At 24.8% G+C, this 25,184-nt stretch overlaps 3 protein-coding genes across 10 annotated transcripts; 1 reads left to right on the top strand and 2 right to left on the bottom strand.

The window, feature by feature from the left end:
• Positions 1 to 687: 687 nt before the first annotated feature.
• On the bottom strand, positions 688 to 5,976 carry LOC127289833 (uncharacterized). Its single transcript, XM_051318031.1, has 4 exons — positions 5,733 to 5,976; positions 5,139 to 5,365; positions 4,873 to 5,063; positions 688 to 3,617 (listed from the first exon to the last, which is right to left on the bottom strand). Exons 2-4 carry the CDS (start codon positions 5,334 to 5,336, stop codon positions 1,571 to 1,573), a joined length of 2,436 nt encoding a protein of 811 aa, XP_051173988.1. The 5' UTR covers positions 5,337 to 5,365; positions 5,733 to 5,976; the 3' UTR covers positions 688 to 1,570.
• A 2,175-nt stretch (positions 5,977 to 8,151) lies between these two features.
• Positions 8,152 to 13,077, bottom strand: LOC127289838 (O-phosphoseryl-tRNA(Sec) selenium transferase). Of its 3 annotated transcripts, none has more exons than XM_051318042.1 (6): positions 12,943 to 13,077; positions 11,199 to 11,355; positions 10,546 to 10,819; positions 10,090 to 10,465; positions 9,535 to 10,031; positions 8,152 to 9,438 (listed from the first exon to the last, which is right to left on the bottom strand). In XM_051318042.1, exons 2-6 carry the CDS (start codon positions 11,310 to 11,312, stop codon positions 9,173 to 9,175), a joined length of 1,527 nt encoding a protein of 508 aa, XP_051173999.1. In that variant the 5' UTR covers positions 11,313 to 11,355; positions 12,943 to 13,077; the 3' UTR covers positions 8,152 to 9,172. The 3 variants fall into 3 exon arrangements, with proteins under 3 accessions (XP_051173999.1, XP_051173998.1, XP_051174000.1); XM_051318041.1 differs by having other exon boundaries at positions 11,199 to 11,392; positions 12,943 to 13,076; XM_051318043.1 differs by lacking the exon at positions 12,943 to 13,077 and adding an exon at positions 12,667 to 12,751 and having other exon boundaries at positions 11,199 to 11,392.
• LOC127289834 (cytosolic purine 5'-nucleotidase) lies at positions 12,868 to 25,120 on the top strand. 6 transcript variants are annotated; one of them, XM_051318033.1, is made up of 11 exons: positions 12,868 to 13,013; positions 14,475 to 14,566; positions 16,293 to 16,488; positions 22,174 to 22,247; positions 22,468 to 22,681; positions 22,990 to 23,413; positions 23,495 to 23,651; positions 23,735 to 23,975; positions 24,059 to 24,296; positions 24,391 to 24,510; positions 24,650 to 25,120. In XM_051318033.1, the coding sequence occupies exons 2-11, from the start codon at positions 14,524 to 14,526 to the stop codon at positions 24,815 to 24,817; spliced, it is 1,875 nt and encodes a 624-aa protein (XP_051173990.1). In that variant the 5' UTR covers positions 12,868 to 13,013; positions 14,475 to 14,523; the 3' UTR covers positions 24,818 to 25,120. The 6 variants fall into 6 exon arrangements, with proteins under 6 accessions (XP_051173990.1, XP_051173992.1, XP_051173989.1 ...); XM_051318032.1 differs by lacking the exon at positions 12,868 to 13,013 and adding an exon at positions 13,725 to 13,851; XM_051318035.1 differs by lacking the exon at positions 16,293 to 16,488 and having other exon boundaries at positions 12,872 to 13,013.
• Positions 25,121 to 25,184: the final 64 nt, after the last annotated feature.

Here is a 25,184-nt window from a genome sequence, read left to right as displayed (position 1 = left end):
ATGATTTCATTGGTTGAGCTTCAGCGAATGAAAATCAATTTTTATTTCTATAATTCAACCTACTTTTTCCATTATAGAAGCGGGAAATAATATTTGATTAATATGCACTTTTTTAATATATAAATTTCTTATTTTGAATAATTACTAATTAGTATTGAAAATTTCGATATATTAGTATTAATGCAAGACATTAATATTAGTTTTTAATCTATAAAAATCATAGAAAGTATCTTAGTATTTTAAACCGACGCCATCTTAATTTCCATTCGATTAATCGAAACTTCGAGAAGTGAATAGTCTGAAGTAAGGTGTTTAAGTTTACCGGTTTTAAAATTCACATCGTTTTTTGTGTGCAGTAAAAATTTCTTAATAAAATCATTTAAAATGCAATTACTTCTGGAAAATAATCACCATCTATCTTCTATAAACATCAACAAGTGAGTTTGATTTTATTTACTATTAAATTTGTAGAAATTGTTATCAAATATTGACATAAAATTAGTTTAACGTGCTTGACGGTTATCATAACCTCTACATCGACATGCTTAAACTTTTATTTTTTATCTTCGGAAAATTGTAATTTATCTATTATAAAAATATCTAATTAAATATTTTAAATATATAATATATCGTAAATAAAATTATTTTCGTGAAATGTATGAACAAGGTATGAGATATAATGAAAAATTTCTTAAAAATAAATAATTTTATTATACAGTCGGAAATAGATATAGAACAGTAGAATAGTATCGTATAGAAATTTTTTTAAATTGAATACATTTAGGTTTATAAAGTCATTGTTAAAATTAAATGCTGTTATTCACATATATTAATGCATCACAGCCAAGGCGCGTACAGGTATAGTTTATTAAATTAATTTTATAGAATAAAAAAAAAATCATTTACACAATAGATTATTCTACATTTACACTAATTAGCCATTTTGAAATTTAGTTTTGTACGTTCTTTAAAATATTATATACTATAAAGTTTTATTTTAATAGCAATATACCTTTAAAATGTTAATATATGAAAAACTATTTCAAAAATTCATAAATATAGTTTGAAGCAATATTCGAGGCTTAAAATTTTAGAATCTTTGCCATTAGATTGTCTATATTATTTTTCTATAGATAATGCCCTTTTCTGACTCAATCATACCAATTTTTAATTTCATTCAAAAAAAAAAAAAATAGAATAAAAATTCAAGAAGTATTTTAAAATTTTATATTAGAAATTTTTTAAAACTTTATTCTACGTTAAAATGAGTTTAAAAATTTTTATACATATTTGATAAATATTTAATTGATTTGTAATAATTGCAATATGTCTACAAGATTATCAATTATTTTTGATATGATTACTAGTATTCTTGCTATTAAATTCTTGTTTTCTATTATTTATGACTAATTATTATTAATTTTTTTTTTTAATTTCATTATTATCAGTTTTATTATTTTTTCTTTACTCTAATGTCTTTTAATTAATAATGAAATTTCTCTATTATATATAGTAAAAAATTATAATGTTTGAGTCAGAAAATTGAAATTTAAAAATATTAAATGACAATTTAATAAATTTCAGACATAAGTAAAACTGTTAACGAAGTCCATCCAGTGAAAGGATGACAACCTTTTCCATTTCCATAAGTGTCACCATAATTTTCCCAAAGGAATCCCGTTTTTTTATATTGTGAAATTACATTTTTAATTAAATTTTTCCTTAAATTTTTATAAATATCCTTTGCTTTTGCTTGATTTGGTCCTTCAATTATTGAATAATGATGTAAGGCTTTAGCAGTAAGATAATTAATATTCATCCAAATAGCACCACGCCAATAAGGTGCATCATGCTCTGTATTATATTTCATATAAAGTGGAGAATTTTTTGCCAATGATCTCAATCCATATTTAGTCCATAATAAATCAGGATTAACAATATCGTCAAGAATTTTTCCCAATTGCGATGAATTTGGTTCAATGATTTGTAAAATAAATGGAAATAATGAAACATAACCAAATGTATTATCGACAAATCTTAAAATAGGATCCTCTAAAACAATACGTGACATTTCCAAAGATTGATGTGATCTTGGTGATGGTGTTGGTTTCTTGAGGTTTACTTTATCAGTATGTAATCCAAAATCGGCAAATGTTTGTGTCCTTGGCGACCAATGTAATTGATTTAATAAATCATTGTCTGTTAAATAATTATAAGTATCTAAATATTTTGAGCTTGGTTTATGTAGAATATCAGCAATTTCAAACATTACATTAGCGGCGAGTGCAATCCAACATCTTAAATCAACATGACGTTCATCTAAATTTGGATGTGAAGCTCTTGGATAATCATCTAATCCTGATGTTAGAGTTTTTGGATTTAATTCACGATTTGTTGTACTATTTCTTCCTCGCCAACGATATGTTCCTGGTATATCACCAATTTGTGTTGTATTAAACCAATTGAACCAAGCCTGAAGTCTAGGATAAAGTTTATCCAATAAATAATAATGATTTCTCAATAATTCATTACGATTATGATTGAGAATATATTTTAATGTGAGAAAAAATGTCGGTGGATTTGCATTTGTATTAACTTGAGTGACAAATTCTTCTGGTACTTTGACAAGTGCTTCTTGTCCAAGAATCATTTCCCTTGGTATCCAACCTTCAATATTCATTAAATCAAACCAATGACTCATAATATCCATTTCAATATTTAAATTCCATGTAGAAATAAGTAATCCATGAAAGCCTTCATCCCAAAGAAAACCACGGGGGAAAAAACTTCGACTCGGAACGGCTGTGTAAAGAGCAGCTTTCCAATAAGGTACCGATTCTTTGGTATAATCACTTTTCACCTGTGCCGAACCATAAAAATATCCAATTGATCCCATCATATTTGAAAAAGCCATTTTTGCAAAATTAACTTCATCTTCTTTATAACCCTTTGCGGTAAGTTGAAAAATTTTCTCAAATTTCTCATTAAACTTTTGTCGTCGTTCATTGAGTATTTTTTGATAATGTTCACCAATTAATTTTTCACTACGATTATTAAAACTTCCCGATTCAAAACTAATTTCAAATTCAAATGGTATTTTTCCCGTTATTTGTGTTGCAATGAAATTTGGATTTAATTTACTTCCATCGTGAGTGGATGACAATTGTTCACCGCCAAGAACAATGTGTTTTTTATTCGTTCCTTTTTGTGTGGCAACGCGAAAATTTTGTAATACCATTTCTTTTAAAACATGTAAACCAGGCGCAACAGTTGCCAAAAATGAATGTTCCTCCACTTGACCTTTAAGTATATTGAGATTAATTGAAAAAAATCCCAAACCCTCAGTATTGCCCTCCATTCCAGTGAGACGTTGATTATCACCTAAAACTACTCTTATTTTGCCATTTGTTTTATCCTCAATTGCCGTATAAAAGATAAATGAAATTTCTTCGCCATCGCGTTCACCTTTTTTTTCTGATTTAACACCAATTCTCGCTGTCCAATCGCCACCGTGTCTACCACCTGGCTTTTTTACAAACGATGTTGTTAAAATAGCGCCACCATCAACTATTTCCTGTACGCCAAAAGTTTCTCCATCGTGCTCTAACCAAGCGTACCTTTTATTAAATTATAATTAATTAATGAAATTGTTTTTAAATATATTTAAAGAAGAGCAAGATAATTTTTTTTTTTGCCAAATTCAAGGAATTAAATTAAAATATAATATTATGAAACTAAAGTTACCAACGTTGATTCAATGAAAAAATAAAATTTAAGGATTCTAATTCCCTTTAATGAAATTTGATTATTTTCAACCCTCTGAAAGTTGAAATAAAAAAAAAAAAAACAATATTTATCATTGTTTTGTTCCGGATTTTCCGAAAATTTCGAAATTTCAAGACAATTATTATTTCCCCGCCTTGGAAGCAATTTTTCTCGTTTGATAATTATTTATTTCAATGCTAGAAGCCTTTTAAAAAACAGAAAAAATTGCTTCCAAGTCGGGGAAAGCAGTGATTTTAAATTTTTTTTCGAAAATCCCGAAATTTCAAGTAATATGCTATTTCCTCGCCTCGGAAGCAATTTTTCGCGTTTTATAATTATATATTTCAATGCTAGAATCGTTTTAAAACACAGGAAAATTGCTTCCAAGTCGGGGAAAGCAGTGATTTTGAATTTTTTTGTCACGGATTTTCCGAAAATCTCGAAATTTCAAGTAAATTGCTATTTCCTCGCCTCGGAAGCAAATTTTCTTTTTTTTTAAAAAAAGGCTTCTAGCATTGATATAAATAATTATCAAAGAAGAAAAATTGCTTCCGAGGCGAGGAAATAGCAATTTACTTGAAATTTCGAGATTTTCGGAAAATCCGTGACAAAAAAATTCAAAATCACTGCTTTCCTCGACTTGAAAGAAATTTTTCTGTGTTTTAAAAAGCTTCTATGAAATAAATAATTATCAAACGAGAAAAATTGCTTCCGAGGCGGGGAAATAATAATTGTCTTGAAATTTCGAAATTTTCAGAAAATCCGGGACAAAACAATAATAAATAATGTTTTCCCCGCCTCGGAAGCAATTTTTCGCGTTTTATAAAATGCTTCTAGCATTGAAACAAATAATTATCAAACAAGAAAAATTGCTTCCGAGTCGAGGAAATAGCAAAATTATTTGAAATTTCGAAATTTTTGGAAAATCCGGGGCAAAACAATGATAAATATTGTTTTTTTTTTTTGTTTTTTTTTTTATTTCAGCTTTCAGAGGGTTGAAAATAATCAAATTTCATTGATGGGAATTAGAATCCTTAAAATTTTTTTTTTTTTTTCATTGAATCAACATTGGTAATTTTAGTTTCATTAATTTTTTGATATAATTACCGATCTAATTTATCGCCTTGTTCACACCAATGTCTTAGTCCATCTCCTCCTTGTCGTAAAAAATGTGGAAAATACCACATAAGACCCGTTACCAATGAATAAGGATCTCGAGTTTTCATTCCAAAATAAACGCCTGATCTATATGTACCCCAATATCTCTCGGAATTATTTAATTTGGCTTCATTAATTAACTATAATAGAAAAAAATATGAAAATTCATCAAAAATTAATATTTATTTATTTTTTTTCATAGATAAATTACTTACTTTCTCAACATTATATGGCGTATTAACACGAGTTTCTAAATATCCTTTATAACTAAACCAAATAGCAACTCCTATTAATATAATTGTTAAAAATGTATTGAAAATAGGCATCTTAGAAATTGACGTCGTATCCGAATCACTGTGATTTAATATCCTTGCTCTTTTCTGTGATCTTTCGTGTCCTTTTAATTTGGCCATTTTATTTTATTAATAACAATAAATGCAATCTAAAATAACAATATTCAATTAATTTTTATATTTAAAAAAAAATATTAATATTATTTTGAATTTATCTATAATTTTATTTTTTATTATTATTTATTTTATATTTTATTTTATTATATTTATTTATTTTTATTTTAATATTTATTTTATTATATTTATTTATTTTTATTTTAATATTTATTTTAATATATTTATTTTATATAATAAAGTATAAATTTCGTTAAAAGGCAATATTTTGAGGTTATGTTTAGAAAGAAAATTTAAAAACAACTTTTATAAAATAAATACATTTAAAAATTGAATTATTATTATTGAATCGAGTAGAAAATTAATTATTATTGTATATTGTTTATTTTAATTAATACTTACCATACAGATTTATTGATAATTATTTGTAAATTGCCAACGTGGATAATATTATCGATTCTTTAAACGGAATTTCTAAAGTACATTTATATCTGAAATAATATCAATTATTAAATTGATATTGATTCTTTTTTTACAATTTAAAATAATAATTAAATATTTAAAAGTAATATTTAAAACTTATATAGTATTTGCAAGACAATCATATAGGCGATGAACTTTTATTTTGAAACAACAAATACAAATTTGACACATGAGAAACCATTTTTAAAATTAACTGGCGCATTTTTTTAAAATTCAAAATTTCTTTAAAATATTTAAAAAGCATTTTTTTTTTATTCAATTGTTCATAATTAATAGAATTAAAAAGTAAACTTTCATAAATATTAATTCAAATATTTTATAAAATAATTAAATATTAATAATAAATATCATTTTTTTAAAAAAATTTTTATTTAATTTAATTTTTTTTTTAAATAAAATTGATTATGTAAATAAAAACAAATCGTTACTAGTTGATTTATATTTATTGCATTCTCTTGGTGTCTTTTTATTACAAATAATAATTCTGTATAATGTGAAAATACATTTCGCATTGTCGGATGTAGAGATGATTTTAAATATTCACAGCTCCATTGGAAATTTAAAATATTTATTCGACAACGATGTGTGTATGTGTGTGTGTGTGTGTATGATACAAATAAAGTATCGAGCATTAGAGAATTATTATATAATAGAATTGTATTAGAGAAAAAATCGCATTTATTGTATTATAATTCTAAATCAATAGCCGATTTGATTTTTTCATTTTTTTTAATTATATTTTTCTTTTTTATTTGTGCCTCAAATTTATTTTGTGCACGAGAAAAAAAAGCAATTTCTATATAGTATATTATTTATTGCTGCTATTTTATTATTATTATTTAATTATTTATGAATCATTATATTCACATATATAATGATTTCCATATTCTTTGACATATCGCATTTTTCTTATTCTATACTCTTAATAGAATATCTTAAACATTTATAATATATATATATATATATAATCTTAAAAATTTTCAATTAAAACAATAATATATGTACAATATTGGTAACGTTTTAAACTTCAACAAATTTAATAAGTTTTTCATTCTTTTTTTTTTTTTTTAATCTCAAGTGGACGAAGCATTTTCCACCATCGTCAATTTTTCAAGATTTCTTTTTTCGAAATTGAAAATAATTGAAAACTCTCTTTTTTTTAAAAATATCAATTTAGGCAATTTCACAAAATTTGGCGATATATATTTTAATAAAATAATAAATAATTTTACATATTATAGAAATCGTTGTGTAAGCGAAAGGCTCATTTTGGTGCGAGCGCAATAAAATATGTGTTTTACAAAAATCTTCAATAATATATAACAAATGAATTAAAAAATAATGATTTTATTTACATAGGAATGTTCTCTCTTTTTTTTTGGTATTTAGTAATACCACGTATACTATTTAATTTACTATTAATTTAATTAATAGCTCTCTTTCTATAATTTTATAATATTAGTAACTTTTTTTTGAATAATCTATCGTAACTTTATAATATATATATATATTTTTTTTCTATTTCACTATCATTATCGAATATGTCATGACAGCAAATGAATAAATAAAATTTTCAATTAAATTATAGAATTTTCATTGTGATGAATAAATTTGTATTTCTTTTTTTTTGCAAACAAAATATTTATTAGAAGCTTTAATGGAAAAATTTTAATTATCTTAAACTATTCTGATTGAGCGTTATCAAAAAAGTGAGAAAGAGATTTTTATGAATATATAGTGTAATTATTTTTTTTTTCAATAATAATTTTCGAATTATAATTAATACTAGAGATATGCACGTATAGATTAATTTATAAGTGATTGAAAAATACAACTAGAAAAATCATTTAATAGAGAGAAAAAACATTTTTGAGTTTTTTTGTTTTTTTTTTTTTTTTAACAGGCAGTTAAAATTTTAAATGCAAATGTTGATGGTGGTAATGGAATTATTAACTTTTAAATTGTTCTATATGCACTACCACCTAAAAGTGCTATTTAATTATGCGCGATGAGAATTCAGCACCATTTTTTTTTGAATTATCAAAAGTGCTTCCTTTCAATTTTCTAATAGATTTTCTTTTCTAATTTTCTCATTACACTATATATAATGATATAAAGCCAAGTATATAGTATTCAATGAGAGTACATTGTGACATATGTATAGCATAAATCCATACAGATTTTTTTTTACGTTTTTTTTTTTTTATTGCCATTTATTTTTTTGAATCGTAGCCTGTTTTTTTTCTACAAAAGGCAGAATGAAGAAAAAATTTTGCAAAATTTTTCAAAAAACGAAAAAAATTCTAAATTCCTTTTTTTTTCCTTTTAATTTCATTAAAAATAAAAAAAAAAATACTGGAATTTAGAATTTAATTCTTCCTAGATAGTATTTTTCATTTTTTGAAAAATTGCAAATATCAGTTTCATTGTCGGCAGTGATTTTCTGCATGGAGCGAAAATTCTACTGTATTCGTAAAATCGTGACAAAAAAAAAAATAGGAAAACTATATTTAATATTATTAGTTTATCTTTACTTTAATCATTATGATTTATTTCTCTCGGAAATTTTCACAATTTTTTTTTTTTTTTTTTTTTCGAGAAAATGTTCATTTTTTTTAAAAAAAGGTACAAGTTTTTTTTCTGATTGATATATAAAAAATGTTATAAAAGCAAAAATCAGTTTTTAGTGGAAAGTTTGGAAAAAAAATAGTGTGGAATATTTTTAAAAAGTATTAACACTAGAAATAAAAAAATAAAGAAATTTGATTTTATCATATGAAAGAAAAAGTGTTTATTTTGAGTTTTTTTTTTTTTAAATTTGATTGCTATTGTTCATATCGGCAATTTTTTTTTCTAGATTAAAAGCTTTATTCGAGGATTTTTATTTACTTCATTTTACATTCACTCAAAACACTATAGTAATTGTTAAAAAAAACAATATACTAAGTTCTTGAGTAAATATTAATTTAATTCTTGGTGAGAAAAGACCCTTTTTTTTAATATTGTTTTTTTCTAAATCGTCGATTACTCAACGCAAAAGGACAGATCGATCAGCTCATTAAATTACTTCTTCTCTAAAATATCTTCAAAAAAAAAAAAAAAAAATCATCTCTTTTGATATTTATGTTCTATAAGATAAATAAATATAATTAATACTGATTGTCAATGAAATAAAGTCAATAAATAAATTTTTTTTTTTTTTCTAATAAAAAATTGCAATAGTTATTTATCTATTGACTTTTAATAGTTAGATGATTGAAGATATTTTAGAGAAGAAGAAGACAATTTTTTTTATAAGCAGATGCTTATAAATTGAGATTAATGTGCTGATTCGACTGGCCAGTTGCGTTGATTACGGTTCATTTTCGCAGGCTGTCTTTACTGCTTGCTCGGCTGGTGGATGCTGTACTTGATTCCCCTGGACCACCAGCACCACTTGCATCACCATTGATACTGGAACCAGCCAAAGATGCTGTTGGTGTAACTGGAGCCGATCGTCGTCTCACTTTTGTCAATGCCTTATCAAGTCTTTGAATAAACATATCGACATCCGATCGTCTCATACCAAGTGCCGCAGCCGCTGTTAAATATGGTACCGGATAATTACTATTATGTGCTCCCCAACCTGTGGAAAAATTTCCGAAAATTCAAGGTATTTATTACTATTTATTTATTATTCATTATTTATTATTATTAATATTAAATCTATTTTTCAGTTTACCTTCAAATTTATGTGAGGCAATTAATTTTGAATCTGTTGTTGTAATGACTCTTGTTCCACTGACATTCCTGAGAAATAGTATGGAACCCAACATTGTCACTTGTTTATTATCATGTTGATGACTGAGACATTGAAGTGTCATACCCATTGAAATTGGATTTCCCTTTGTATCAAGAAGTCTCTCACCATGACGATTGGCAATTTTGCCTAATTCATCTTTTAAATATGAATACATTTCTTTTCGTTGTGCAATCAATTGCTTATAACCCGCCATACCGAGACTCAATAACGTTATCATAACATCCATCACAGAACTTGCATTGGCACGACCAGGATAAATTTTTGATATTCGATCCAATGTATTTTTATCGAATGAGCCAATTATTGCACCACCTACTGGAACTAAAAAATTTTTATCCGTACTTTGAACAAATGCATCAACTCTTCCTTTTCTCGAGGCCTCTTGTATCAGATGCATGCATCTTGTACTCTGTAAACTAAAAAAAAAGAAAAGATTTAGTAATAATTTTTTATTTCTGATTTAATGTAACTCACCCATAAGCATTGTTCACTAAATGTGGAATATTGTATTGAGTGCAGAGAGCAGCAATTGCGTCAATTGAATCACAAGCACGGGGAGCAAAACAACTTGTTGTTGTGAGTACACAAGCAACGCTTTCACCTAACGCTGACATTTGTGCCTCGAGCCTTTGCATATCAGTTTTTAGTTCGTCACCAACTATTTGCATTTCAAGAACCACTGGCTCCAAACCCGCTGTGATTATAGATTTGAAACTTGATTTTTGATCGATTCTCGACCACAGGACATATTTAGCTCGAGGTCTGTCTTGTTTGAATGTCAACATACAAAGAACTAAACTCATGCCCGTAGCCATTGGCGATAGAAAACAACCCGCTATTGTTTTTACTCCTGAAAAAAAAAAAAATAATATATTCTTTTTATTTTAATATTTAATTTGAAAGACTTCTTTTTTCGAAAATGTTTCTTACCCATGTATCGAATTACTTCCAGGACCAAAGCGTTTGTCAACTTGTACATGAGACTGCTACCAGCTGCTTTTGGTTGAACTTCCTCCAAATCACCGGATCTTCCAATTCCATGACCCATACGAAAATGTCGTCTAGCAACAATATTTGATATAATTCTTGCCTCTCGTTCGCCAACACTGCAATTTGAGGGAAAATTGTTGCTGTCCATTTGGGCAAGATCGGCTAAAAATGCTTCTATAGTCGCATCGTCCCATCCATCTTCTGGCCATTTTCGCTAGAGGTAAATATAATTATTTAATAATTCATTTTTTTAAAACGAAATTAACCCTTTTCAGACAGATATTAATTTAATTTCTTGTTTTCTATGTTTTATTTCTAAGGGAAAGTAAGAACGGTTTTTTTTATGAGCCAAAAGTTTTGAACGAGTTTTTTTTTTGCAACTTCTTTTTCTTTCTTACAAAATATTGTTTTAAATATCTAAAAAGAAGTTATTAATTTAATAATCTTATTTTACATAATTTTTAATAATTTATAGATATAAAAAAAATATTTCATTCATTTGAACGTTCAGAATTTTTGGCTTATTTTTATTTATTTATTTTTTCAAATTTCTGACTCAAAGGGTTAATTTACTTTTATTAATGATTACTCACGTGTTCGATAAAGTGTCTTATTTGATTTTCACGTGTTTTTTTCGCATTTAATCCTTGTTGCACATAAGTCGATGGTATGAGCCTCTCAGCCAAACTGAATGCTTGATTGTTCATTTTGTTGACTGGCTGAATTACTTAAGAATTTATAATCGCGAATCTTTTTAGAAAAATGTTTGCCTTTAGTACATCGTTTGCTGATTATTCACAGAATCGCCATTCAATGATTTTAAAAAGATCCAATGAAATTGAAAATTAGAGTAAAAAAAAAAAAAACAGTGAAATTTTCCATTTTAGATAAATATTTATTGAATAAATATAAAATTAAACATTAATTAGACAATTATCTAATAAATATTAATCTTATTTTTTATTTTTCTATTTCTACAAAGAAGAAAAATGTCCATTCAATATTAATTATAAATTCTTCTAATTTAAAAAAAAAAAAAGGAAATTGAAAATTCGAAACATCTAACATGCAAACAAAATTTGTGTTGCAATTAAAAAATATTAAATGATTTTTAGAGTGGATGAAACAAAATAAAACTCAATTCATTTATATGTTCATTGTTTTTTATTTTATATTTTTTGACAGTGGATTATAAGACAAAATAAAGTGTAAATGCATTAAAAAATAAATAAATGTAAGTACGTAAAGATGATGAAGCTTGTTTCTAATAACTAAATAGTAACTATTCTATGTTGGAAAATAAATTACATTCGCTGAATGCAAAAAATAATCGAGAAAAACAATGTGAGAAAACTATTAAACTATTGAGCTAAACAATATATTTTTCAAGGCGCGTCAGTCTAAATTGAAAAACATGACATAACAAAAGTGTTGCTACTGTCGTTCTCGAAAATCCTGTTTTTTCTCTGTTTTTTTTTCCTTTTTATAATTACGTAATAAAATCTTTGTCATGTGAGAAAATTACTCTTTCAAATTAAAAACAATTTACAACTTGTAAATAGTGTTCATCTTTTCTACTAAATTTTGAATTTTATTTTTAAAATAAATTCCTTAAGAATTTAAGAATAAATTCTTCTTAATTTCATAAAAATTAATATAAATCGTTCCAATTGTGTCTGTATTAAAATCATTTATAATCGAATAAGTGTTGCGAAAAAATAAAGCCAAGTGTCAACTGTCAAAAGAGTTATCTTTTTTTTGAGGACGACAGAAAATACTAAAGCAATATTATAAAATTCATATTCATGCAACAGCGAATATAAACAAGTAATAAAAATTAAATTTTGTCCACTATCTTTTGGAGTAATGTTTCTTTTTTTTTTTATATATCTAAAAAACGAAAATCAAAGAATAATAAACTAAATTTTAAATTATTGAATTTTTAGGATGAACGAATTGGAAAGACAATAAAGGATGTGTAACAAAACTGTATCACAAAAAAAAATTGCCTGTAAGTGAATTAAATAATTTTATATGATAAAAAAAAGGTGACAAATATACCGCAAATAATTTTAGTGTGAGTAAATGTTTGAAGGACGAATAATTATTATTTTTTTTTTTTTCTCCAACAAGTTCTATAGTCGGCTCTGTCAATTTTGAAAGGTTATGTTATGTCGAGGTCAACTAAATTGGATTAATTTTTACGCAATAGGTACAATGCAACACAATTGTTCAAGCACGAAACTTCACAAAACAGTGTCAGGATTATTCACGGGAACATGATGATTACCGCGGACGCATGGAGAATCGCAAAATTGGCGAGTTTAAGAATTTTACCTCAAATTTTAACGTCGCTTGAGCATCAGAGAGCGCTACGAACGATATCTTCTTCCACAATAATTCGACAGGTGCATTATCTATTTTATTTGTTTCTTTAAAAAAAAATTTCCTTATTTCATAATTTTTTTTGAATTATTTATTGTTTCTCAAGTCTTATTTAAATTGTCAGTGATAATATATTTTATGGAGAGAATTTACAAAATTTTAGAATACCAAACTATATACGCACGCACAAAGATGGAACTCATGACCACACTGCGCCTTCGATTTTTTTTTTTTTTTTTTTGGAGCAATTATTGCATCGATATGTTATGCCATTGAATAATCGGTTTATTGTTTGAAATTTTTTATTTTTTATTATAAATTTTTGTAATATTTCTCTGTTTTTCGAAACAAAAGCAAAATTTTTTATTTTTAAAACAGAAAACAGAAAAATGTAGCGAAATTTAAAAACTTTTACATTTACAAAGTAGATTTGAATTTTTTTAGAAAAATTGCCAAAATAATCAAAATTGAATTTTTAATTTTTTTTTTTAAATTCGATTAAAAATATTTACTCATTGTAAAAGTGTTTCATTGAAAAATTATTTGGATTTTACTTTGAAATTGTTTTTTTTTTTGAGAAATAATTATTAGATTTTAATTTTTATCATTTAAAATTAGAGTAGATAATTTAAATGAAATTTTTTTTAATATTTTGAAAATGAAAAAGAATTTCTCGAAAATTTTATAAACGGCGCCTTTTCAGTATTCTATAAAATCCTCTTTGTATAGTTCAACGAGGGCGCTGACTGCCTCGTCGATTTGACATCTTTTTTAACTTATTTGTCGTGAAATTCCTATCTTTTTTTTTTTTTAATCAGTATCCAGTTGGTATAAGGCGTTTAGACGTTCAACAATAATTGTGTAAGAATTTTTGCATGATTCTTAATTATTTCATATTTTACACTAAGTAAATCAAGAAAAAACTTTGTTTTCTGTTAAAATATTCAATAATCGCTATTTTTTCTCTTATCTTATTATTTGTTTGTAGTTCATTTTGTCTAGTTGTTATTTTTTTTAAACCAAAAAAAGCAATTTTTGCATATTAAATTCTTGAAATATTTTTAATTAGAAATATTAATTGTTTATTTAATAACTATATTTACCAAGAAATAGATTTTCCTTTTTGTTTATTAATTTATACTAATATAAAATTATAAATAACAAATTTTTTAAATTATTAATTTCTAAGGAATAAATCCTTAAAAATTAGGTAATATTTTATGATAATTAAACAAGTTTTTAAAACATTGCTTATTAATTAATAATTGAAAAATATTTTCTTTTTTTTTTAAATAATCTATTTTTATTTGTACTAAAAATAATCTTTGTATTTTGTATAATTAGAATAATCTTTCTATTTCATAAGAAACGTGATCTCAATATTTTGCAATGATAAAAAAATTAATAATTAAAAAAAATGTAATTTAAAAATTCTTTTATTTATAATTTAAAGAACAGTTAATTAAGAATTTATTTTTTTGTAGTTAATCATGGATATGGATCATCACGTTCCAACGACACCTCTTGACGGAGATGGAAGTGGTCACAAAAAATATTATCGTCAAGCTGGTCAAAGGTTCGTTGAAATTTTTTTAGTTTCTTTTTTTTTTTAAATAAAATTCCTAATTATTTTTTTTTTGCGATATGTAATTGAATTCTTTGAAAAACATTGAATCTGCTCAACAATTTTAGATTCTAGTTTGTCAATTAATGAAATTAATAATAATAATAATATTTACAATAATTAATATTTATAAGCGGTGAATTTTCAGCAAAATTTCTTGTGTCATGATCATATCGTGCTATGTTTGATGTCTCTAGGTTATTGTGTAATTAAAGAATGTTTATCGCTTTATCGTCTCGACATAAATAATAAGCTTATAGAGTTTTTGCGTACGTGAAGAATTTCAATTTTGATTATAATTAATAATTCCTTCTCTTGTTACAAAGTCTAATAGACAATTTCAAAGAAAAATATTCAAAAAAAAAAATTTTTTAAATGTAGATTTTTCTAAAAAAAAAGGAGTCTCATATAATTAAATTAGAAATGATTAAAAAAATTCTTTTTTATTTGAATGTTATGAGAATTGAAATTTGATTTTTTTTTGTCTGAAATATTTATAAAACTATATTATCAAGAACAGTAATAACAACTCCCACCTGCTGTCAAAAATATCTTCGTGTTTGAGAATAAAATCCGATCTAAATATAGAGGAAGGAGATGAACTCGTGGAAATTATTAATTTTTTAATATTTAATTTTTCATGATAAAATTTAATAAAAATTAAATTAACGACACCAAGTGAATTGAAATTTATTCTTTTTGAAAAATGAATTATTTTATTGTCACTCTGACAAGTGTTTATTATTTTTCAAATTTTTTGTCTCAAACTTGCTTATCAGTCACAGTTATTGCGAACAATCTTTAGGTATTTCATAAGATTTTGTCAATTTGACTTATTTATCTTTTGAATTTTATTTATATATGTATATATATATATACCTCTGGTCTCTACTAATATTAATTTTAATATCATTCAACATCGAAAATTCGATTTTTCTATTATTTCATAATTTTGAGATAATTTCAATCATTGGGAGAAAATTTTTCCATCTTTCCTTTCATCGTTATGCGCGTAAATGACCTCTGTTTTTAAAAAATTATGTTTATCGTAACCTTATAGTCTTATCTAATTACTCATTATTCCCTGGTATTGAAATCTCACCACTTAAATGGCGTCATTCAGTTTTGTGATAGATTCCGAAGAGCGATCATTATTCCCGCACTTGGAATTGTTTTATTGAATTTGTTCAGTTGCCAAATTTTTTTTTTTTAATAAGTGATATCGACTTTTTTTCTATTATTATTATTTTCTTTCAAATTATGAATTATGATATGATAAATTCAACTTTTGTAAAAAATGGTGAGCCCCAGTTTTGTAATATTTATTTAGTTGTGGAGGTCAATATTTGCAGGAAAATTGTTTCGAGTTGGTTAACAATTTCAAACAAAGATGGTGACCTCCTTTGTTAAAAATAAAATATATATAATGTAATTCTTTGAAAGAGGTGAGAGATAAAAAAAAATTCTTCGGAAAAAAAATATCAATTATTTTATTTACGATAAATATATATTTTTTTTTCTAGTTTAAAAGAACGTGAACAATTTTTTCTAGATTCAGAAATTTTGTCGAATTTAATAAATTCGAGAAAAATATATAGGATTCTTTTTTATTTCGTGCCTTATTTTTTTTTTTTTTTGTTTTAAAAATTTGAATGTTAAAATATTTTTATTTGGACAGGATGTAAATTACGTTTTCAAACGGATGAATATCTTTTGCCTGATGAAAATGTTGACAATGTCATTTCGAATTTTTGTCTGCCAACATCAGAGGATTTAGGAAGAAATGAACGTATTAGAAAACCTCGACGTGTGTCGGACAGCTTTAATGAATGTGCTCAAGTCTCATTAACTGACAAGCGTGAATTAAGTCACAGGTAATTTTGCAGAAAATTCTCGACAAAAAAAAAAAAAAAATTCATTTGAGAAAAAACAGAGATTTATTAATGATATAAAAAAGGGATTATAAATTTATCTTTCAATTTAAAAGAAGATAGTTTAAGGTAAATGAGAAATTAAGCATTTTATTTACCTAATAGCAAGACTGAATGGAACAAAAAGGGACACTATTAGAAATAACCTATTAGAGTAGACTACAATTTTTAAATAATGCTGAAAATAAAATAATTAATTTATCAACAAATTAATTGTTTAATGATATATATATATATAGTGGAATGAGAAAAATTGTTTAACCTTTTTTTTTATCTACTCCTTTTAATTGCAAGAGATTTAAATTACACACGAATGTGAGCATAAGAAATTTCTTTCGATATGAACCGTGAGACTTAATTCCAATCGATTAAATGATTATCAAAGAGTTCAATTACTGATATCAAAAACTATAAAAATTAATAATGAAATTTTTAATTTAATTTCAAATTGAATTTGTTATTGATGTTTGAACATTTTTAAATTCACACATTATATTAATTTGATGTTATTGAAATGTGAAGTTGATTTTTATTTTCACAATAATTTCTTTTTTTTTTTTTTTTTATCTTCTTTCATTTCAAAAGAGTCAATTACTTTATCGCAAATGATGTTGGTGTATGGTATATAAGATATTTGCGCTATGTGTGTTTACGGAAATTAATTAAAAAGTAAATTTAAATAATTTACAATTAAATTAAAATAAAAAATATTTTATCACTAATTTCATATTTAAAAAAAAATTATTAATTATTTAAATTATCGATAATTATTAATTAATGATTAAGTTAATAAATTGGAAGTTATTTTTAATATTGGAAAATTTGTATCGTATTTGAGATTAATTATTTTCATTTTATGAATGAATATTTCTGAGAAAGTTTATATATAATCGTTTTGTTTAATTATAACTTATTAAAGCTGTGCAACATTATGTGAACTGGAAGAAGTGATAAAAGATTTTTTTTTTTTTTATGAGCAATGCAGATATTCCAGAACGCGTGGGAAGATCACATTAGTGCGCAAGTCTCTATAGTTGCAAACGATCAAAGCTTTTGATGTCGTGTAAAGTCTTGTGTACTCGATAAGCCCAGAAAGTCTCTTAACATTCAAACTCGTTAAGATATTACCTGCGATCAATAATTCCTGCCAACGTAGGCGATTATAAGGTTGCGAAAAAGTCAATTGCGATCGATTCCACTAATTCTTAAATTAGCGCGTTTAAATTATCAACATTTCAATTTTCTCTCAAATATTAATTATATGTGATTATTTTGGAAATATTATGATTATGTAAAATTTCATAATAGAAAAATAATAACAGATCTATTGAGAAAATAAATAAACAGGAATTTCATTAATTACAATTAATTCGAATAATTATTTAATAATTATTGAGAAAAAAAAATTTTTTTAAATGAGAATAAATATGTTTTTGAATACATAAATTAAAATTTCAATTGAAAAATTAATTCAAGTCAATTTAATAATTTAGAATCATATTTTGAAAGAGAAATTTATGAATGATATCGTATTAAAGTTAGAAATATAATTAGTTTTATAAAAAGTAAATTACAATTTAAGTACTTTTAATAATTTAAATTTTTTACATGATCTTTTTTTTGTCCGTTTCTAAAGAGAAAAAAAAAAATAATTCAAATGAAAAACAATTTTTTTTTTTGTAAAATTTAGATTTTGTTTTCGATTTTTTAATATCTTACAAATCTACACTGTTTTTAAATTTATTTCACACTTTTTTTTTTTTTTTATTGAAAAAAAAAACGATTTCTTTTTAACTTGAGCCAACGATCAGGACATTGAGATAAGCTAATTTAAAATTTCCACGACCCCCCGGAGGAAAACAAGTCTCATCAACTAAAGATATTGGATTTACGAAATAACATTGACAAAGAGAGGATATATTATATTTGAATTTTAAAACATACGATTATCAAATCAACTTTGATTTTTGCACTATACACGAATAATAACAAAGATAATGAGAAGAATTTTTTTTCAAAATTCCAAACAAACTGATAATAAAAAAATATTGTTGTCAATTTAATTACAGTGCTGAATGAAAAAAAAGGGTATATAAATCCTTTTTTTTATTTTAACTTTTAATTCTGGAAAGGGAAAAATTTATTTCTTCTTAGAGAGAAAGACGTCGTGGTTTGTCATTATTTTTTTTTCCAATTAAACATTATTTCCGGCTTGGCAAAAGGGTTTGGCACAAATTGTAAAGTAGGAATGCATTAATTTAATTAATTATTCTGTATCACTTGCGTTTCGCAATGTCAACGTGATTATTTATATATTTAACATGAAAAGCGCCATTTATATTGTGCGGCAATTAAATATTTTTCTTTTTTTTTTTTATTGAATTAAAAAGAATTTTTATAAATAAAAAAGATGAAGTTTATTAATATTTGTTTTAAAAAACTTAAAAATTGAAAATAGTTTGAGAAACGTAAATTCATGTTCTTAAAAATTCACATCATTTTTGTAAAAAAAAAAAAAATATTTTTCCATAAATAATTCAAAAATTTCTCAATGCTTACACAGCGATTTGTCAATTTCATTCAAATATATTTGATTTAAGATAGAACATTTCTACAAAAATGTATTTTTAGAAGAAATTTACATTTTTCTTTTTTTTTTGAAGCATGTACGAATTTGGAAAGTTATTGAAATATTTAAAAATTTGTATTTAATTTTTTTTATATTTTTTCCAAAATTATAAAATTGGTTTTCATTTTTCTAGAATATGAAAATTTTTCATTTTGGAAATTTACATTTTAACAAAGAAAACATTCACTTATTTGTGTATTTGCGTTCTATTTAAAACAAAGTCCAGTTAATTACGAATAAAATTAAACTGCAAACGCAGAAAAGTTTATGATCATAATGATAATTTTTATAGTTCATTTTAACCAAGTTAATCGCATTGTAATAGCGGCAAATTATTGCTTTATTTATTAAAAAAAAAAAAAAAAAAAGTTTTCTATTATTGTCAAGAGGTCAGTAATTAAATCAGAAAATGTTTACAAAATATAATTTTGCAATTATTTAAAAGCATTTCTTTTTACATACATATGTAAAATCAATACTGATTTTAAATTAATTAATTTAATACTTAATTTTAATTAGTTAATTTAATAATTTAAAATGTAATAATTAATTTTAATTAATTTAATAATTAATTTTATTGACAAATTTTACTTTAATGTTTCAGTGAAAGCGTGAAAAAAAGAGTAAAACTGGGCCAATAATTAATTTTTGTAAAAAAATGTCTTTTTTTTTAAAAAAAAAAAATTACAACTTTTAAAAACAGAACGTTAAAACTTTAGCCCACATTTCAAGTTGAAGTACATTTCCAACAGTCATGACTCACTCTGTAAACTTGGAAACTCGTAACAAGTAATTTTGCAGATAGGCCAAGTTTGCGTGAAATTTTGCACGCGATCATCATTCTCGTTGCTCCTAGTTCAAAATTATAAAAGGGGGGATGGGGGCGATTATTTAGGTGATAGGTGTGTAAAACGATGGAAACCAAAAGGGGGGGAGGGCATGGGTAAGAAGAGGAAACACCGATTTAGTCGGTCAAGTCGTCAATCTTTCTTCGTTGTATATACTGTAGCTATACTATGGTATATCAACGATCGTATTTGTAAAGCTCAGATCAGTATACGTTTAGCTGTTGGATGGACTTGTTCTCCACGTTCTTTTATTTACAGTCAAACCATTTGTCTTTGAATAAATAAAATTGTGATTAGAAATTTGTTTTTTAAAATAATACACGTGTACGTGTCATGCGAAAATATTATTTTTACAAATTCTTCAGTAACGTGTATATATATTTTGCAGACTCATTGACAATTGTTTTCTTTTTTTTAAACAAGAGGAAATTTACATTTTTTTTTGTATTTATAATTTTGTTTTTATTTTAGAATAAAGAAAGAAAAATTTTTTTTTAATTCAGTTTCTTTAATATTGTGAAAAATGTTTTTTAAAAATAATTTTTTTGATATACGTTACAGTACGTTAATTTTGAAAAATAGTTTTAATATGAGTTTAATTTTTAAAAATTATATTTTGATGAAAATTATTATTTAATTAATCATTATTTAATGATATTAGATGCTGCAAAACAGGATTCATTTTGATGAGAGTTGCGTCGTTTAAAATATTATTGTGAAATGAATTTATGAAAAACATGTCAATAACTGACTCACCTTTTTGCCGCCGAGATCTTACAACGACAGTTCTACCGTTACTCTGCAAATTTTTTAAATACGAGTTGAAATGAAAAAATTTTATTTTCAGCGACGTTAGATTATTAATTTTTTTTTTTTTGTACTTTTGATTTTGTAATATTTATATATTTGACTAATTTTGCATATAATTTAAATATGTTTTTGTCTGATGAGGCAAAAATATATTTATTTGAATTGTAAAGAACGTTTAGCAGAATAGAAAAAAAATCGTATTCTTGAATAATACATAGGAAGAAAAGAATAGATTTGAAAAATAGAATTTAATAATTAGAATTTTTTATTCTGTTGAATAGTTGGAAAGGTAAACGACCTCTCTCTCTCTGATAAATTTCTGAATAATATTACATCTAATGTCATAAGTTTGCGAAGATGCAAAACAATGTAATAATCAGGAAACGAACAAAATTAAACACCTTTGTTTTTAAATTAATTTTTTTTTATATTAAAATATTTTTCTATTTAATCTTAGAAACAATTTTTTAGTTTCTTTTAATTTAAAAAAAAAAAAATTGTTCCCCTTTCAGTGTTCAAAATTTGCTCCGGAAATTTCATCTCATTTATAATGATTGTACATATTATCTTCGAATTTATTTAATTCAAATATCACAGTTGCTTTGTATGAACTTTTTAAAGCTTGATAAGTGCTCTTCGAGGTCAAAAAAAGACAAAGCTGCTCTTGTTAATGTTTGAAAATTTTTCAGAAGTCAGGGCCATGACGGAATTCGATTTACAAAATTATAAACATTTCTGATTAAAATTTACAAAAGAATAATTACTTACTTGTTTGCATTATCGTTGCTCTTTTATTTAAGAAAAAAAAAAAAAATGAATGTCTTAGAGTCTGCATAAAAATTTGAAACTGAGAAATTTAAAATTATAATTTTATAATTTATTTTTTCCTACAGTTATTATTTAATGAACGCGATTTAATTGAAAAATGTTAATAAAAACTATGAAGGAGAAAGAAAATTTTGCTAGTGAAAGACGTTTTGCTCCACATGAGTAAGTGATTTCTAATTTTTTGTGATTTCAAGAAATTTTTGTTTTATTAAAAAAAAAAAAAAAAAAAAAATCTCGACAAAAATAAAAGAAGAACCAATGAAAATTTGTTTATCAACAAATTATTTTATTGATTAAAGAATTATATTTTCCAATGTGTACTTGTGATAGTGAATCAAGTTCTATTCATTCTGTTTATACACGTGTTGAAAAACTTTCAGTGTATCGGATACATGCTCTAAACCGGTTTATGAAAAAAAAAAAAACTCATTTACTTTAGAATAAACAAATGTCATATTCTCAAAAATTATGTCTTTTCATGTTAATTTAATTTTTTCATTCTTTGTATTTCAGAATATTTGTGAACAGAAGTCTTCATCTGGAAAATATTAAATTTTATGGCTTTGACATGGACTATACACTGGCGGGTAAGGATTTTGTTTCCTTTTTTTTTTGATATTTCAAAAAATGTAATTTTTACTATTGAATTATTCATTTCTAATAGAAATATATTATAGAAAAACTAATTCTTAATATTTTTTTATTTTCAAATAAGAATTAAAAAAAAGCGTAACTAAATTACGTATTTATTATTGAAAAAATTAATTAATGTATTAAATTTTTAATTTGAGTTCTTTTTTTTCTCAGAGTACAAATCTCCCCAGTATGAACAACTTGGATTTGACCTTCTAAAAGATCGATTGGTTTCTCTTGGCTATCCACGTGAACTTAAAGAGTTTGATTACGATCCAAGTTTTCCAGTAAGAGGATTATGGTTCGATACGCTTTATGGCAATCTTCTTAAAGTTGACGCTTACGGGAATATTTTAGTTTGCGTTCATGGATTTGAATTTCTAAAGCAGTAAGTAATGTACATTGAATCAGAAAACGTCTCTTTGTGTTTTTCTATTCGCACAATGAGTCATTTTTTTTTCTTTCTTCTTTTTATTTACACTATTTGGATGATAACAAAAAAAAAAAAAAAAAAAGAAGACGTGACAAATCAACGTTCTAAAAACATTCTTTTATAAAAATAAATATAATTTATTTACATTATTATTCAGTTCAAAAAAAAGAAAATTTCGAGTAAAAATTGAATATTTCTAAAAAATTAATAATAATAATTTATTTATGAAATATTTTTTTAATAAAGAAATATTTTTATTTCAGTTCCCAAGTTTATGAATTGTATCCAAATAAATTTCTACAATTGGACGAATCACGAGTTTATGTTCTCAATACTTTGTTTAATTTGCCAGAAACATATTTATTGGCATGTTTAATAGATTTTTTTACAAATTCTCCCCAATTTTCAAGGGAAAAAACGGGAGTAAAAGAAGGTGAATTAACAATGAGCTTTAAAAGTATCTTTCAAGATGTAAGAAGTGCCGTTGATTGGATTCACTCTCAAGGTGATTTAAAGAGTAAAACAATTGAAAATTTAGATCAGTATGTTAAAAAAGACGAGAGATTGCCTATGTTTCTTGACAGAATAAGAGAAAGTGGTGCCAAAGTTTTTCTCCTCACTAATAGTGATTATGTGTTTACCAATAAAATTATGACATATTTATTCGATTTTCCTCATGGAGCGAGGGTAAGATACTTTTTTAAAAGTATTGTTTTTAAAAGTCTATTTTGTTTTTTTGTATTTATTTAATTTTTTTTTTTCACCTAGTCGGACGAACCGCATAGAAATTGGAAAACATATTTCGATACCATTGTTGTTGGCGCTAGAAAGCCACTTTTCTTTGGAGAAGGTACAATTTTAAGGCAAGTGGATACAAAAACAGGAGCTTTAAAATTAGGTACTCATAAGGGTCCACTTCATACGGGTGAGTTTAATAATAATTTATTCATAAAAAATAATTAATTCTTTTAATAAAAAGAAAAAATAATAAATAATTTTCAAATGTAGGAGAAGTTTATTCTGGTGGTTCTTGTGATGTTTTTACGGAAATGATTGGAGCGAAAGGTAAAGATGTGTTATACGTTGGAGATCATATATTTGGTGATATTTTAAAAAGCAAAAAAATCCGAGGTTGGCGAACATTTTTAATTGTTCCTGAATTAGTTCAGGAACTTCATGTTTGGACTGACAAATGTCAACTTTTCGCCGAGTTACAAAGTTTGGATGTTATGTTGGGAGAAATGTACAAGTAAGTGAAAATTTCAAATTTTAATCATAATTTTAATTTTTTTACTATTTAGTTCTTTTAAATAAAAATTTCCTTTTTTTTAGAAATTTAGACAGTAGTACCAAAGAAAAACCGGATATATCAAAATTAAGAGCGTCAATAAGAGACGTGACACATAAAATGGATCTCGCTTATGGAATGATGGGATCTCTTTTTAGAAGTGGAAGCAGACAAACATTTTTCAGCAGCCAAGTTGTTAGATATGCCGACCTTTATGCTGCCACATTTTTAAATTTAATTTATTATCCCTTTTCGTATATGTTTAGAGCGCCTGCGATGCTTGTAAGTATTTTGAAAATAGTTTTAAATTTTAATTTAAAATTCTAATTCGACAAATTATTATTATTTTTTTTTTTATTAAAATAAAATTTTTTAGATGCCTCACGAAAGTACAGTCGCACATGAACAACGATTTGTCATGGAAACTCCAATGATTAGTCGAACAAGAACTTTCAAACTTCCTGATGAAGAAGAAGAACACAGTCGATTAATAACTGTAAGTTATTTTATTTTTAATTAAAAAATTAAAATAATTTTACTAATTGGGATATTTTTTTGTGTGTGTGTTTAACAAAAATTTTTTGACAAAATTCTCGAGAAAAAAATACTAATTTTGAATTTTTCAATTTATTCAGAAAACTTTAGAAGTAGAGACGAACAATATTCAAATTCCACATGCGAGGCCTGAAACTCCAAGAAACGTGACTCACACACATGACGAGGATTGTAGCGACGAAGACTCCGATTCACAGAAGCAAAACAATCAAGAAAAAAGAATTCAAAAGGAAATTGAAGAACCGTAAATTCATAAAATCCCTGATTCAAAATGCTTGTTGCAAATTATTTCTCAACTCAAGGATAATTACATCGAAAATTCGAATAGAACAGGTGCGTGTAAAGTATTACTATAAAAAAAAAAAAAACAGTAGTTCAGTTGTTACTGTTTTATAAAAAAAAAAAAATTCCAAACTTAAAAGTACGAAATAGTAATTGCAAAAAATTTATTTTATATTTTAGAATTGTTTTTTTTTAAATAGATAAAACAATGTATTTGTGCAAATTTATATTTTTTTTAAACTTATCTTTCAAATAAGATAAAAAATTAATTCTGTGGCATTTGTTTTTGTTCCAAATAGTAAATTGAAAGAATAATATTTTAATAAGAAAATT

This window comes from Leptopilina boulardi, unplaced genomic scaffold, assembly GCF_019393585.1.
Source record: "Leptopilina boulardi isolate dan_hultmark-lab unplaced genomic scaffold, ZJU_Lbou_2.1 LbouV2_51, whole genome shotgun sequence".
Taxonomy (NCBI): domain Eukaryota; kingdom Metazoa; phylum Arthropoda; class Insecta; order Hymenoptera; family Figitidae; genus Leptopilina; species Leptopilina boulardi.
Note: the sequence above shows the minus strand (reverse complement) of the source record. Positions and strands in the feature narration are given on the sequence as shown.

Excerpts from the sequence above, each read along its gene's own strand:
- LOC127289834 (XM_051318033.1), top strand. The coding sequence starts at position 14,524 with ATGGAAGTGGTCACAAAAAATATTATCGTCAAGCTGGTCAAAG. Across the intron at positions 23,976-24,058 it reads ATGTTGGGAGAAATGTACAA|AAATTTAGACAGTAGTACCA; the intron begins GTAAGTGAAAAT and ends CCTTTTTTTTAG. Across the intron at positions 24,297-24,390 it reads TTAGAGCGCCTGCGATGCTT|ATGCCTCACGAAAGTACAGT; the intron begins GTAAGTATTTTG and ends AAAATTTTTTAG.
- LOC127289838 (XM_051318042.1), bottom strand. The coding sequence starts at position 11,312 with ATGAACAATCAAGCATTCAGTTTGGCTGAGAGGCTCATACCATCGACT. Across the intron at positions 10,820-11,198 it reads TAAGACACTTTATCGAACAC|CGAAAATGGCCAGAAGATGG; the intron begins GTGAGTAATCAT and ends ATTTACCTCTAG. Across the intron at positions 9,439-9,534 it reads TGCCTCACATAAATTTGAAG|GTTGGGGAGCACATAATAGT; the intron begins GTAAACTGAAAA and ends ATTTTTCCACAG.
- LOC127289833 (XM_051318031.1), bottom strand. The coding sequence starts at position 5,336 with ATGGCCAAATTAAAAGGACACGAAAGATCACAGAAAAGAGCAAGGATA. Across the intron at positions 5,064-5,138 it reads CGCCATATAATGTTGAGAAA|TTAATTAATGAAGCCAAATT; the intron begins GTAAGTAATTTA and ends TTTCTATTATAG. Across the intron at positions 3,618-4,872 it reads CAAGGCGATAAATTAGATCG|GTACGCTTGGTTAGAGCACG; the intron begins GTAATTATATCA and ends ATTTAATAAAAG.